Genomic DNA, 15,727 nt, shown 5'->3' with positions numbered 1-15,727 from the left:
CAATCAAGTGCCGGCAGACACACTATTCAAACCGATCACTTTATTACAACAGTAAGGGAAAAACAATAGCAGAATGCAGAATTAAGTGTTACAGTTACAGAAGAAGTGCAGTGCAGAAAGACAATAAAGTGTAAGGGCCATAACAGTGCAGACTGAGTCCATTGTATTGTACATGCAGCACTATACAGTTCTGTGCTGTATTACTGTGGGAAAATTGTTATGAGATAGTACAGTCTTTGAAGCTTTATCTGTCTAGAGAGACATACACAAAATGCTACAGGAACTCAGCAAGTCAGGCAGCATCTGTGGAGAGGAATAAACGGTCGATGTTTTGGGCTGAGACCAGTTATGATTGCCAGTGAAGAATTTCAGGTGATAGAATTAACTGCTTATTCATTAACAGTTAATGCTGAGTTCCTCCAGCATTTTGTGTGCTGATCTGCAGAAGCTCTTGTGTTTACTCTTTAATAATTAATGATTTTTCATATTGCAGAAGTGGAAAAGAAAATGCTTCCCAGGTACTCGAGACAAAGTCCATGGAAGAGCGATTCCAGTTCATCTGTGACTTCTTAGAATGTAAGCATTACAGAAATTGCATGCCCAAAGGTGATTGTGTATTTAATTTGCAGTTATTTTAATCTTGGCTGAGCGCCTCCTTGTGTTTTTGCTCCAGTCAGCTTTATTTCATTAAAAGATAATTTACTGAAGTTCTTTTATAGAAATTACTGTTGAAGGAATTGACTGAACTGGTAAGCTTGGCATGTTTTGCCTGGTCAAAGATGATTGAATCCATATGGAATGGGTGTTTGGTGTTGAAGATTTGTCTCCACATCTCTAATGAGCCAACACTAAACAAAAACATTTTCTGCTCTCTGTCAAACAGTGGCTTGCCCACAACCCCACCCGACTTAGATAAAGTTCTAAGTAAAATTTATTATACATACATGTCACCACATACAACCCTGAGGTTCTTTCTCTGTGGGCATACTCAGCAGATCTATAGAACAGTAACTGTAAACAGGATCAATGGATAATAAACTGTGCAAATGCAGATCTGAATAAATAGCAATAAATAACATGTATGGAATAACAAGATAAAAGAGTCCTTAATTGAGTGTAGTTATCCCCTTTTATTCGAGAGTTTGATGGTTGAAGGGTAGTAACTGATTTGGACCAGTTTGCATTTCTTTCTCACACTTAGTTCTAGCGTGATAAATGTTTTCTGTGACTGTGCCTTCAGAATGGATCCATTTGAAAACCCTTTTTAATTAGTGGCCATTCGGAGATCAGAAGCGTGAAAGTATGTAGCTCACTCAGCTTTGCCGATCGAGTGCATAAGGCATTGGCTTGCAGTAATTGGGGTTTTGAGGCGTGGCTAATTGGAGATCCAAAGCTTGAGCAGATGTAGCTCACTCAGTTTCTCCAATTGAGTACATAAGGCATCAGCTGCCATCAGTTTGGAGTTTTAAGCGATCATGAACAAATTAAAATAAGGCCAAGGCAAATATATCGGAGTGGGCAGTGTTAGAATGAGGCTTTAGCTCTTTGAGGCTTCAGTGAGGAAAGGCTTGGGTGAGAGAAAGTGAAAAGCTGTAGGTTTTCCCCCCCACATTGTATTTATTGTTTTTCCTTTTTAACATTTGCTCTCTTTGAACAATAAGGATGCCAGGCAGGACAGTTGAATGTTCCTCTTGCAGGATGTGGGAAGGCAAAGAGACCTTCGGTGACCCTGACAACTACACCTGCGAGAAGTGCATCCAGCCTCAGCTTTTAACAATCTCTGTTAAGGAGTTGGAGCTGGAACTGGATGAACTCTGGATCATTTGGGAGGCTGAAGGGGTGAGAGATAGGACATACAGATAGGACATACTTGCACCCAAGTTGCAGGGCACGTGAAACTGGGTGACAGTCAGCAAGGGGAAAGGGGTTAAACAACCAGAGCACAGTACCCCTGTGGCCATCCCCCTGAACAACAAGTATGCCACTAGCAGAGGAAAGTCACAGCAGTTTGGTCTCTGGCACATGTCTTGCCTTTGTGACTTGGTGGTGGGGGGGTGGAATGTGGCAAGCTGTGGTAATAGGGGATTCGTTAAGGGAACAGAAAGGAGGTTCTGTGGATGAGAACAAGATTCCTGGATGGTATAATATCTCCTGGGTGCCAGGGTCCAGACAGTCAGCATTCTTAAGTGAGAGGGTGACGGCCATATGTCGTGGTTCCTGTAGGCATCATTGACGTGGGTACGAAGAGTGATTTAGAAAGTTATAAGTTCAAAGTAAAATTTATTATCGGAGTACATACATGTCATCACATACAACCCTGAGATATCGGGCATACTCAGCGAATCATTACAATAGTAACTATAACAGGATCAATTCGGGAGCAAGCAAAGAAAACAACAATCTGTGCAAATATAAATAAATAGCTGTACAATGTCCTGGGTATGTTACTCAAAATGTCCTGGGTATGTTACTCAAAATGGCCTCTGGTTTGTTACGAGTAGGAATGTTTCTTTGTCGGATAAGTGTTTCTCTAGCCGTTGTTTCACTTTAGAATGGCTGATATGGTAATTGTATTCATTTTTTAATCAATGGGGAATGTCATTGTGTCTTGTGATGCTGGGAACTTGGGGGAGGGGCATTTCAGGCGGGATTGTGGAAGGCCGAGGGTGTGCTATAGCTGTGGAGAGGAGGGTCACTTTAGGTGGGATTGTGAGAGACAAGGAGTCCCGCGGAGGACAAGCCCCCCTATGACTAAAAAGGGAGAGGTGTCGGGAAACTTAGGAGAGGCTCAGTGAGGGAACGGACTGGAGCCTCTGGAAGAACAAGTTCCCAGAGATCAGCCGGAAGACCACCAGGTGCCCACGCCTCTGTTCCGGATGGGCTGGTAGGACCCCGTGCCAGTGTGGGTCTACGGATAGAGGGAATTTACGCAAAAGCCGTTCTTGATACAGGATCACAGGTGACCTTATTGTACCGGTCTTTCTACAATCAACATCTAAAGCATTTGCCCGTAACACCATTTGACGCCCTGCAGATTTGGGGTGTGAGCGAGGGTGACTACCCGTACGATGGGTACCTATCGGTGAGATTGGAGTTCTCGGAGGGCGACGTGGGAGTGTCGGAAGCTATTGAGATGTTGGTGTTGGTGTGTCCTGACCCGGTGGAAACCGGTGGTGCTGCCCTCCTGGTGGGGACTAACTCCCCAGTTGTGCGACGGCTCCTGGGAGCTTGTAAGAAGAAAGGGGGGGAAGACTTTCTGGAGACCCTCTCGGTGCATCCAGTGTTTCGAGCAGTGTTCGCAGAAGGGGTTGCCTCCCAAGGGCTGGACCCGGAGTGTAAACGAGGGACGGTGTGGTGTACGCAGGCGAGGCCCAAGGTGATCCGACCCGGGGAGGTAGCCCTAGTGATGGGGACCCCCAGATTCCCAGGAGTGCCGACGGGAGAAGCCCTGTTAGTAGACGCCCCAGACGATCTTGAAGGGGAGACACGATTTCCGGCGGGGGCGCTGGTGAGGCCCGAAGTGCAGAGACCAGGGGTGGTACATGCGAGGCGTATAGCTATAAGTGTCAGGAACACCACGGCAAGAGAAATCACCTTTAAGAGGGGAATGCCGCTGGCACATCTGTTCCCGGTGACGGTAATGTCCAGCGCACCAGTGCGGACCCCTAATGGGGAGGGATCGGAGCATCGAAGGGAGCTGACCGCTGAAGCCTTTAACTTCGGGGATTCCCCAGTGTCGCTGGAGTGGAAACGCAGGCTAGTGGAGAAGATGCTGAAGATGGAAGCTGTTTTTTCTCGGGGCGAGTTTGATGTTGGCTGCTCCAAAAGCACTCGCCACACCATCCGGGTGACGGAGGACACCCCGTTCCGAGAGAGATCCCGGACGAGCCCCCACAAATGTAACACTTACCCAACAGGCTGGTATATGTCTAGGGGAAAAAGGGATCCAGCCACTCTCCAACCCACCTCCCGTACACGCAGGTGCTGTGAGAATTGAGTTTACGCCTCGAGCCCGCCAACAGTATCAAATCCACAACAAATACCGTTATGAAATACACTTTAAAGAGTTTACTAAAATTAAAAAGAGTAGTAAGCAATACAATATATATACACAAGGAAAAAAACAAAAGGCGCCACTTATCAAAGTTCAGTCTGTTTAGTGCACTCGTTGGAGCTCAATCAACGAACCAATCGACCCCTCCGGCCGTCGCACCTGGGACCACCCCGGTGGTCTTACGAGCAGTCCAGCACACGTCCACCTTCCTCGACGTCTTCCTCCCGATGTTACTCAAAATGGCCTCTGGTTTGTTACGAGTAGGAATGTTTCTTTGTCGGATAAGTGTTTCTCTAGCCGTTGTTTCACTTTAGAATGGCTGATATGGTAATTGTATTCATTTGTTAATCAATGGGGAATGTCATTGTGTCTTGTGATGCTGGGAACTTGGGGGAGGGGTTTTCGCGGGTTTTTTGGAGGGGTCGGGAGGAAGACGTCGAGGAAGGTGGACGTGTGCTGGACTGCTCGTAAGACCACCGGGGTGGTCCCAGGTGCGACGGCCGGAGGGGTCGATTGGTTCGTTGATTGAGCTCCCACGAGTGCACTAAACAGACTGAACTTTGATAAGTGGCGCCTTTTGTTTTTTTCCTTGTGTATATATATTGTATTGCTTACTACTCTTTTTAATTTTAGTAAACTCTTTAAAGTGTATTTCATAACGGTATTTGTTGTGGATTTGATACTGTTGGCGGGCTCGAGGCGTAAACTCGATTCTCACAGCACCTGCGTGTACGGGAGGTGGGTTGGAGAGTGGCTGGATCCCTTTTTCCCCTAGACATATACCAGCCTGTTGGGTAAGTGTTCCATAGCAATAAATAACAAGAGCATGAATTAACAAGATAAAGAGTCCTTAAAGTGAGGTAAGATCTCAGTAGAGGAGTATAATTATCCTTTTGGTTCAAGAGCCTGATAGCTGCGGAGTAGTAACTGTTCTTGAACCTGGTGGTGGTGAGTCCTGAGCCTTCTGCGTGATGCAGCAGTGAGAAAAGAGCATGGCCTGGGTGCTGAGGATCTCTGATGATAGATGCTGCTTTCTGATGACAGCGTTTCTTGCAGATGTGCTCAATAGCTGGGAGGGCTTTGCCTGTTGTGTACTGGGCCGAATCCACTACCTTTTGTAGGATTTTCCATTCAAAGGCATTAATTAGGTGCTAAGTTAAAGGACAGGTCCTCAGGGGTTGTGATCTCAGAATGGCCAGAAATAGGAAGATTATATAGTTTAAGGTTACACAGCAGATCCAGTATTGCATGCTCTCTCATTGGGGCTTCTACATACTGATGAAGGAAACTTTGCTGAACACATCTGACAAACTATCCCATCTGGTCCTTTTACAGTATGGGATCCCCAGTCAATATGTAGAAAGTTTAAAAACACCTATTGTAACAACCTTAAGTTTCTCGCAACAGTCTGTGATCTCTACAAATTTGCTCCTCTAAACTTCTAGGACTATTGACTGGTCTGTAAAGTAGTCCCATGAACGTGATCATACGTTTTTTATTTCTCAGTTCCACCCGTAACACCTCACAAAGTTGAGTTCTTCAGTGTGTCCTGACAGAGCACTGCTGTGACATTTTCCCTGACTAGTAACACCACTCCTCCTTTAATCCCTCCCAGTCTGTCACATCTAAAACAACAGAATCATGGAATGTTGAGCTGCCAGTCTTGTCCCTCCTGCAACCAAATCTCACTAATGGTTACAATATTATAATATCTGTTGTTGATCTATGTCCTGAGCTCATCTGTCTTTCCTACAATACTTACTGCATTGAAATATAAGCAGCTCAAACTGTAAGGGGGAGGGTAGAGGACCAACAAGATTCACTTTGACATGGTCAATCCATTGTGCAGGGACCTCAGAAGATGCCAGTGGTGCCTGAACATGACGGCTAATTGTTGCCCACTGGCACTCCACACAGGCTGCAGTCCAATCATGCACGTCCATACTAAGGCTGTGTCACACAAACTTCAGTGCAGCCAGTTTCTGTGAGGCTTTTCGGCTTGGATGCGAGAAGCTATGTATGGAGTTGAAAACAGTATGTCTCCAGCTTGCGGACAGTGTGGCGCGAGGGCGACCAGTTGAGGCTTCATATAGGAGAGAAACCCAGCTTTCCCGAACTTACTGTCAGCCAACCACAGGTGCGAAACTGCTGTTTGGTAATCCTGGAGCTCTGGGTCAGTAGCTTGGTCGGCTGCCATGCCGACGAAATCAGCCCCAATGTGTACGGTCTCAGTGGCTGGCCATGAGAGGCAATCAACCACGGCATTATTTTTCCACTTGATATGTTGTATATCCATTGTGAACTCAGATATGTAGAACAGGTGGTGTTGCTGCCGTGCAGACCAAGGGTCTTATAATTTGTCCATCATATGCACGAGGGGTTTGTGATCAACAAATGCTGAGAAGGAAATGAAAATGACGGACAGCCAGATAGAAACCAAGAAGCTCATGGTTAGGCAGGCTGTACTTCCTTTTGGGGGGGTGAGGGGTGGAGCAGCCAGCTGAAGAATGGGAACAGCTGCCACATGCCTGCAACCAATTGTTTGTACACAGCACCTACAGCATGGTCTGAAGTGTCAGTAGCAATGGCTGTGGGAGCTTTGGGGAGTGGGTGTGCTAGTAGGGTCATGTTAAAAAGAGCTTGCTTGTTGTCATCAAATGCACCGGTCATGTCTGCAGTCCAATCAAGCATGTGATTAGGGGTATTGCCTTTAAGTGCACCATACAGAGGGAGCATAAATTTAGCAGCTCATGGAATTCACCATATCTAAAATCTCCTGTAATTTTTTAGTAGTGCGGAGCAGTGAGAAATCCATAATAAATGCTACTTTTGATGGGAGGGGTTTTGCACCTTCTGCACAGATGCAATGGCTGAGAAAGTCAATGGTTGACAATCCAGACTGGCATTTAGCAAGGTTAATAATCAACCTGCGGTGGCTTAAGAGCTCAGTGTGTGTAGAGATGAGATATGTGTTTGGATTTGGATGCACTGGTGACAGCTATGTCATCCAGGTAAACAAAGGAAATTGTACTCCAAAACCTTAATACAAACCGCGATAAGGGTACTTCATGTAATTAAGTCATCATATCAGAGCAGTTTCTTAAAGTGAAACCCCAACTCATTGTCGATGGTTGTGCATTTCCACCAGTTACGTTACCCTGTGGAAGTAGATGGTTGCTTCTCTGACTGGAGGCCTGTGACTAATGTGCCGCGAGGATCAGTGCTGGGTCCTTGTTGTTTGTCATCCATATCAACAATCTGGATGATAATATGGTTACATTTTCAGATGACACCAAGATTGGGGTTGTTATGGACTACAAGGAAGACTATCAGAGCATGCCATGGAATCTGGACCAGCTGGAAAGATGGGCTGAAAAATGTCAGATGGAATTTAATGTAGACAGGTGTGAGGTGTTACAGTTCAGTGGGACCAACTGGGGTAGGTCTTACACAGTGAAGGGTAGGACACCGAGGAGTGCTGGAGAACAAAGAGGTCTGGGAATACGGGTCCCTAATTCATTGCAAGTAGTGTCACAAGTAGATCAGGACGTTGGTGAGGCCTAATTTGGAGTACATGTGCCGTTTTGGTGACCTACCTACGGGAGGTATGTCAATAAGGTTGAAATAGTACAGAGAAAATGTCAGGTCTGGAGGACCTGAGTTATAAGGGAAGATTGAATAGGGTAGGACCTTGTTCCTGAAAACATAGAAATTTGCGGGGAGATTTGATAAAGGTATACAAAATTATAAGGGGTATATATAGGGTAAATACAAGCAGACTTTTTCTGTTGAGGTTGGGTGGAACTACAACCAGAGGACATGAGTTAAGGGTGAAAGTGGAAAGGTTTAGGGGAACATGTGGGGAAACTTCACTCAGAGGGTCATGGGAGTGTGGAATGAACTGCCAGTTTCAAGTGGTGTTCGATTTCAACGTTCAAGGGAAGTTCGGATAGGTATGTGGATGGTAGGGCTATAGTCCCAATGCTGGTCATTGGCGTGGACTAGATGTGCAGAAAGGCCTAGTTCTGTGTTGTACTTTTCTATGACTATGAGTGGTTGAGTAAGCTAAGGCTCTTCTCTTTGAAGAGCAGGATGAGAGCTGAATTGATGTGATAAGAATAGATCTAGTGGACAGCCAGAGACTTTCCCCCAGGGCAGAAATGACTAATATAAGGGGCATAGTTTTCAGGTGGAGGAAAGTGTAAGGGGGGAGGGAATGTCAAGAGATAGTGTTTTTACAGAGTGGTTTGTGCCGGGGTGGTGATATGGACATTTAAGAGAGTCTTAGATAAGCACATAGAAAAGTAGAAGCTATGTGGGAAGGAAGGGTTAGATTGATCTTGAAGTCGGTTAAATGGTCAGCATAATGTTGTGGAGCGAAGGGCCTGGACTAAGCCATACTGCTGTATGTAAAGGAGCTGTGGTGTATTGAATATGGTCATTAGGAGCCTTTTCTGCTCAAAAGTGCGCTGAATGTGGTGAGGGAAATGGGAGAGAGGACAAAGAAAAGTAAGAACATTAGAAGTACAGCACAAGAACAGGCCCTTCATGTGGTGCTGAACTAATTAAGCTTTTGACTAAACATCTAACTAATCTAGTCCCGCATGTCTTCACATCCATTCTGTGCGTAGCTCTCAACCAACAAGCTCTTGAACCAGGGGGGATAACTTTACTCATCCCAACCGTGAGCTGTTCCCACAACCTATAGACTCACTTTCAAGGACTTTTCATCTCATGTTCTTGATATTTATTGCTTTTTAAATTATTATTAGTTATTTTTAATTTTGTATTTGCACGGTTTGTTGCCTTTTGAACACCAAGTTGTTTGTCCCATTGTGTGAGGTCTTTCATTGATACTTGTATTTACTGTGAATACCTGCAAAAAAATTAATCTCTATGTTCTATATGGTGATAAACATGTACTTTGATAAGTTTACTTCAAACTTTCAACTTTATACTCATTTGGCTTTCCAAGTGCCCCACAATTGCCTCTATTGCATCTAACTCCAGCACCAACCCTGGCAGTGCATTCCAAACACTCACCAAAAAAAGTGTACACAAAAAAAGTTCAAAGTTTATATAAATAGAGTTAAATGCAAGATAGCCCCTCTGTTGAAGTCCATTAACTGTTCCTGAAGCCGGGAGGAGTGTCCTGAGGCTGCAGTGAGAAGGGAGCATGGGGTTAAATCAGAGTTTTTGAGGGCTGCTGGACGGCTTAGCTTGAAGGCATATTCCTAAATCAGGCAGCATCCTGGTAAATCTCTCCTGCATGCCTGTCCTCATCAAGGTGTCAGCAGTGGAAAAGGTGAGCCATTTCAAGTTCCTAGGTGCCAACATCTCTGCAGATCTATCCTCGGCTCAGCATATTGAAGACATGGCAGCAGCAATATTTCACCAGGAGTTTGAGGGATTTGTTATGTCAACAAAGACTCACAAATTTCTACAGATTTATGGTGGAGAACATTCTAACTGGTTGCATGACTGTCTGGTATGGAGGGACCACTGCACAGGATCAGAAAATGCTGCAGGGGGTTCCAGCTCAGTCGCTTCATCATGGTCACTAGCCTACCCACCTTCAAAAGATGATGCCTTAAAACAGGCATCCATGATTAGGCACTGTCATCACCAAGACTAATAGTCCCCTCTGAATCAGAATCAGATTTAACATCCTAGTGTACGCCATGAAATACGTTGTTTTGTGGCAGCTGTATGTACATGGCAATAAATAATGATAAACTATAAATTACAATAAGAAATATACAGTATATGTAAAATTAAATTTAATATTCTCATAGTTACTATCGGGATGAAGGTACAGGAGCCTGAAGACACACAATGTTTTAGGAACAGCTTCCCCTCACTTTTTTAGAAATATTATATTTGCAATGTATGGTGTTTTAATTATGTTTTACAATGTATTGCTGCCACAAAACAACTAGTATGACAGCATATGCCAGTGATATGATTCTGATTCAGAGGGAACATTGTGTCTATCTAGTGCCAAAAGGGCCATACAATCTTACAGCACTGGTTCTGTAAGCCTGAACACTAGCTCTTCAAAGATTAAAAGAAACATTTGCTTTATTTCTCAGATATATGTCAAAACGATGAAGCAGGCAGTGAAATACGTTGCTTGTGTTAATGACCAACACTGTCTGGGAAGTGTGGTTGAGAGAGGCGTGGGAGTCCGTTGAACTCTGGAAGCCATAGCCAGAGGCAATCTGATCACGGCTGCTTTGTGTTTTCTGACTGACAGTGTGTATTATGTCATTTAGCAGCAAGGCAGCTTGAAACTATTTTACCTAAACATTGTCTTTGTTTTGCATACTGTGTGGTTTGAATGACTAACATTCCTGTTCAATGTTTGTAGGTGCAGAGGCTCAGGAGAATCAGCCAGGTAAGAGTCTTTTTGCCAAAATGTTTGGAGTGAAAATGTAGGTGTGGATATGAGACTGTAGATGTTGGAACCTGGGGTTGCAATCTGCTGGGGAAAATCAATGAGTTGAGCAATATCGGTGGGAGGAAAGGAGTTACTGATATTCCAGGCCTAAGTATCCTGATGCAGGGTTTTGAGCTGGGCTTTGACCTGAAACATCAATTTCCTTATTCCCACAGATGTTGCTTGACCCACTGAATTTCTTCAGCAGATTGTTTGCTGCTCAAGTGGAAATATCTTAATGTCTTTGAGGCTCATTGGTTTCAGGAACTCCTTTGCTAGTGTTGTAATAATTGCGTACAGCTTTCACATAGTACTGAACTCTCTGTGTGTGTGTGTGTGTGTGTGTGTGTGTGTGTGTGTGTGTAAATGATTAAAGAAGTTTTCAAGCAGTGGTCCCCTCTTCCTACCAAGGAGGAGATACTTCCAGCTAATGAAGTAGTTTAAACACAATTCATTTATTTTCAGCAATTCATGTTTAATTTTAAACGAAATTCTTAAAAATTAAAACTAAAAGAGGACTTCTATCTTATATTAAAAAAATTGCAAATTACAAACCATTTCTAAAACAAAAAGGATTTCCAAAATGCAGGTACAAATCCTATAAGCTAAAAGACACACCCATGAGTTGCAGGTGAACTGTCCGTCACTGAAATTGAAGGCTTGTTCAACCCATCTTTCTGCCATTCTTCCTGATGCTCCTCACCTGTCAGCTTTCTGCATTTATATCATTTCTTTGTGACTTCACATGTGATACTTTTTCCGACTTCTTTTCACTCTGCTGGTCTAAGCACCTCTGGCAACAGAGTTCCCAAACGCCCACAATTAATGCTGTGAAACTAACTTTCTGAGTACATAAATCTTCCAGCTATTGTTAGATCAGCTATTTGATGTGCTAAGTGATAATATCAATCTAGTCTGCAAACTTCCTTGAACTACATATATTAGCCAGTGTTGTCTAGTTTGATGCAAGCCAATTAACATACCCCATTTCTTACACAGCACCTCTGGAGCCTCGTGCTATGGGTCAGCAGTCTGTGCTGTACAGAGGGTGCTTGTTTGTAAAGCTTTATTTTTAAAGCTTGGTGTCACAATAGCGTAGTGGTTAGTGCAATGCTATTACATCTTGGAGTGTCAGAGTTCGGAGTTCAAACCCAGTGTCCTCTGTAAGGAGTCTTTGTACGTCCTCCCTGTGGAATGTGGGTTTTCTCCAGGTCCTCCAGTTTCCTCTCACAGTCCAAAGATGTACCAGGTAGGTTAACTGAACACTGGCTCCTGTTTATGATAAGAAGCTAAACAAAGAATATTGCTTGGAAGTGTAACTTACTTAAGTGTAACACTTTGATCTCTAGAAGTGTCTGTGTTTAGAATGCTGAGCTTTTGGCAATAAAGAAAGCCTCCTGGCCCTGGACAGAGACTATCTATCATCGTACATTGAAGCATACACTGAAATGTATTGTTTGCATTAACAACCAACATACCAAAGGATGTGCTAGGGATGGCCTATAAGTTCAAGTTCAAAATACATTTATTATCAAATTGTGTGTACCATATCTGGTACAACCTTGAGATTCATCTTGCAGGTGGCCACAAAACAAAGAAACACAGTAGAATCCACAAAAAAACCAAAAAACCTCAATGGCTGTCAAGAACCATTTGTTAAAACAATAAAAAAAAGTAAACCATAATTACACAATATGAACCACAGAGTCCCTGATGAGTCTTTTGCCACGGAGCCAGTTCTGTGCTGCAGGCCACTGCTGCAGAGTCAGTTCAGTGCTGATGTGAGTAAAGCTTTGCTCAGTAGTCAGCCAGTCTGCCCTTCACCTCTGGCCTTGATGTCATAATCTGTTTAATCTGGCTCGGCACTTAAATCGGCTAAATATTGGTTTGTTTTTTGCTCCTGCACCCGGGCCCTGCCACTTCATTCTGAGCCTAAGTTCACTCCAGCAATGGTTGCCACGCTGTAGCTGCAATCTCGAGAATTCAGTTCACCAAATCCTTTAGGGTATCACAAAAACGTCAGGTTGTTCAGACAGTTAAAAAGCGCAATGGGAAATTACAGGCTGTGGATTGTAGTGATCTAGTCCAGAAAAAGTATATTTAGTAGAATAGTCAGTAGTTTTTTTTAGCTGCCTATAAAACATCACTGTGTCTCACCAGCACCATCGTGCTTAGACTCCGGCGCTGATGTAGCATGCTCACAGTGCTTGACACAACAAAATAGAACATAACAAGCGATAACAGCAAGACAAGACCCGTTCTTGCCTTCTACCTACACAACCATCCACACACATGCACAGTCCTCTAACCCCAGGTCAGTCTGTCTTCTTCAGCCTTCAGTGGACCTAATGTGAGATAGATTCTGAGATTCTAAGTCTATCTATTAGTACTAGGGACCATGCAATACTTGGGTGAGCGAGAGACTTGAATTGGAGTGACAAACTTTGTGGAGGGAGATTACGGGGATATGGATAAATTGTAAGATTTACGGAGGGCTATTTCAATGGTGAAGAGACAATTTCGAATGAGGTTTTAGGCAACATTGAATGTACGACAACTCTGGCAGGGTTTGCAAGACGTTACTTGCTACAAAGCGAAACCCAATAGCATGAATGGCAGTGATGCTTCACTACCAGATAAACTCAATGCCTTCTATGCCCGGTTTGAAAGGGAGAATAAAACTACAGCTGTGAAGATCCCTGCTGCACCTGATGACCATGATCTCCATCTCAGAGGTTGATGTTAGGCTGTCTTTAAAGAGAGTGAACCCACACGAGGTGGAAGGTCCCAATGGAGTACCTGGTAAAGCTCTGAAAACCTGTTCTAACCAGCTGATGGGAGCATTCAAGGACATTTTCAACCTCTCATTGTTACGGCTGGAAGTTCGCACGATCAAAAAGGCAACCAATGCCTAAGAAAAATAATGTGGGCTGCCTTAATGACTATCGCCCAGTAGCACTCACATCGACAGGGATGAAATGCTTTGAGTGGTTGGTCATGACTAGACTGAACTCCTGCCTCAGCAAGGACCTGGACCCATTGCAATTTGCCTATCGCCACAAGAGGTCAACGGCAGATGCAATCTCAATGGCTCTCCACATAGCTTCAGACCACCTGGACCACAGGAACACCTACGCCAGGATGCTGTTCATTGAATGTTGCTCAGCATTTAATCCTGATTGAGAAGTTACAGAACCTGGGCCTCTGTACTTCCCTCTGCAATTGGATCCTGGACTTCTTAACCAGAAGAGCACAATCTGTGTGGATTGGTGATAACATATCCTCCTCGCTGACGATCAAATCTGGTGCACCTCAGGGGTGTGTGCTTAGCTCACTGCTCTACTCTCTCTATACCCATGACTGTGGCTAGGCATAGCTCAAATACCATCTATAAATTTGCTGATGATACAACCATTGTTGGAAAAAATTTCAGTTGGTGATGAGAGGGCATACAGAAGTGAGATATGCCTACTAGTGTAATGGTGCAGCAGCAGCAACCTGGCACTTAACATCACTAAGATGAAAGAGTTGATTCTGAACTTCAGGAAGGGTGAGACGAAGGAACACATACCAATCTTCAGGAGGGATCAGAAGAGGAGAGAGTGAGCAATTTCAAGTTCCTGGATGTCAAGATCTCTGAGGATCTAACCTGGTCCCAACATATCAATGCAGCTTTAAAGAAGGCAAGACAGTGGCTATACTTAAGTAGGAGTTTGAAGAGATTTGGAATGTCAACAAATACACTCAAAAACTTCGATAGGTGTACTGTGGAGAGCATTCTGAAAGGTTGCATCACTGTCTGGTTTGGGGAAGGAGGGTGCTACTGTACAGGACCGAAAGAAGCTGCGCAAGGTTGTAAACCTAGTCAGCTCCATCCTAGGTACTACCCTACAAAGTACCCAGGACATCATGCCCTTTTCTCACTGTACCATCAGGTAGGAGGTACAGAAGGCTGAAGGCACACACTCAGCGACTCAGGCACAGCTTCTTCCCCTCTGCCATCGATTCCTAAATGGATATTAAACCCTTCGACACTAGCTCACTTTTTAAAAAATATATAGTATTTCTGTTTTTTGCATTTAAAAAAAATCTGTTCATTATATGTATAGTGTAATTGATTTACTTATTATTTTTGTCCTCTTATATATTATGTATTGCATTGAACTGCTGCTGCTGCTAAGTTAAATTTCACGTCACCTGCCAGTGATAATAAACCTGATTCTGATTCTAAATAAATAAGCAATATATATTGAGAACATGAGATGAAGAGTCCTTGAAAGTAAGTCCATTGCTTGTGGGAACATTTCAGTGATGAGGTAAGAGAAGTTAACCCCTTTGGTTCAAGAACCTGATGGTTGAGGGGTAATAATTTCCTGAATTTGGTTGTGTTGATCCTGAGGCCTCTGTACCTTCTTCCTAATGGCAGCAGTGAGAAGAGAGCATGACTTGGGTGGTGGAGGTCCCTGATAATGGATGCTGCTTTCCTGTAACAGCATTTCATGTAGATATGCTCAATCAAGGACCAATTGCTAAGGAGGTTTTAAGGCCAAGGCCTTGAAGCTTATTTGCTAAGCTTTCAGGGATTGATAGTTTTGAATGCTGAGCTGCAGTCGATATAGAGTATCCTTATCCCATCTTTGCATCTTAACACAAATGACACCTGTCGCTGTATGTGTTGGTCACAATGTATATGTGATAATTAAGTCAATCTGAATTTGACGTGGGCCAATCAACCGTTTGATTGCAACTTAACGATATTTGGTCTGATGAAAAGTGAGGGCAGCAGCACTTGAATATTCCAAGTGAATCCCTTGAGCAATATCATCCTGACTCTTCTGTCATCGATGTTTACAGATCGGTGCAGGTACAGTCCTGTTGCCGGAAACCTGGTCTCCCTGCAGAAGATCTTGCGCGGTGAGGAAGTTGAACTTGAGATGGCAAAGGTGAGTTTGTGGCCTGAACCTGATGCAGTGCTCAGAGCTGCTGCAGAGTGTTTTGAGGGAGAGATGTATTTAATGTGCCTCTTCATGAAGCATAAGAGATTCTGCAGATACTGGGACTCTCAAGTAACACACATAAAATGCTGGAGGAACTCAGCAGGTCAATTGGTATGGAGGGGAACATAGAATCGACGTTTCACACTGAGGCCATTCGTCAAGTCTGAGAGGGAAAGGGGGAGAAGCCAGAATAAGGAGAGGGAAGGTGGAAGAGTTCTCCCACCCCATCTCCTCCCT

The 15,727-nt window shown here is 44.0% G+C and overlaps 1 protein-coding gene across 2 annotated transcripts in view; it reads left to right on the top strand.

The window, feature by feature from the left end:
* Nucleotides 1–15,727, top strand: part of numa1 (nuclear mitotic apparatus protein 1) — a 171,086-nt gene that overhangs the window by 65,928 nt on the left and 89,431 nt on the right. For both annotated transcript variants that reach the window (XM_059963590.1, XM_059963589.1), the window contains 3 exons: nucleotides 494–576; nucleotides 10,425–10,451; nucleotides 15,348–15,436. In XM_059963590.1, the coding sequence (XP_059819573.1) occupies nucleotides 494–576; nucleotides 10,425–10,451; nucleotides 15,348–15,436 (199 nt within the window). The remainder of the gene's footprint in view (nucleotides 1–493; nucleotides 577–10,424; nucleotides 10,452–15,347; nucleotides 15,437–15,727) is intronic.

This window comes from Hypanus sabinus, chromosome 3, assembly GCF_030144855.1.
Source record: "Hypanus sabinus isolate sHypSab1 chromosome 3, sHypSab1.hap1, whole genome shotgun sequence".
Classification (NCBI taxonomy): domain Eukaryota; kingdom Metazoa; phylum Chordata; class Chondrichthyes; order Myliobatiformes; family Dasyatidae; genus Hypanus; species Hypanus sabinus.
The sequence above is the reverse complement of the archived record's forward strand: the minus strand, read 5'-3'. Positions and strand labels throughout refer to the sequence as shown.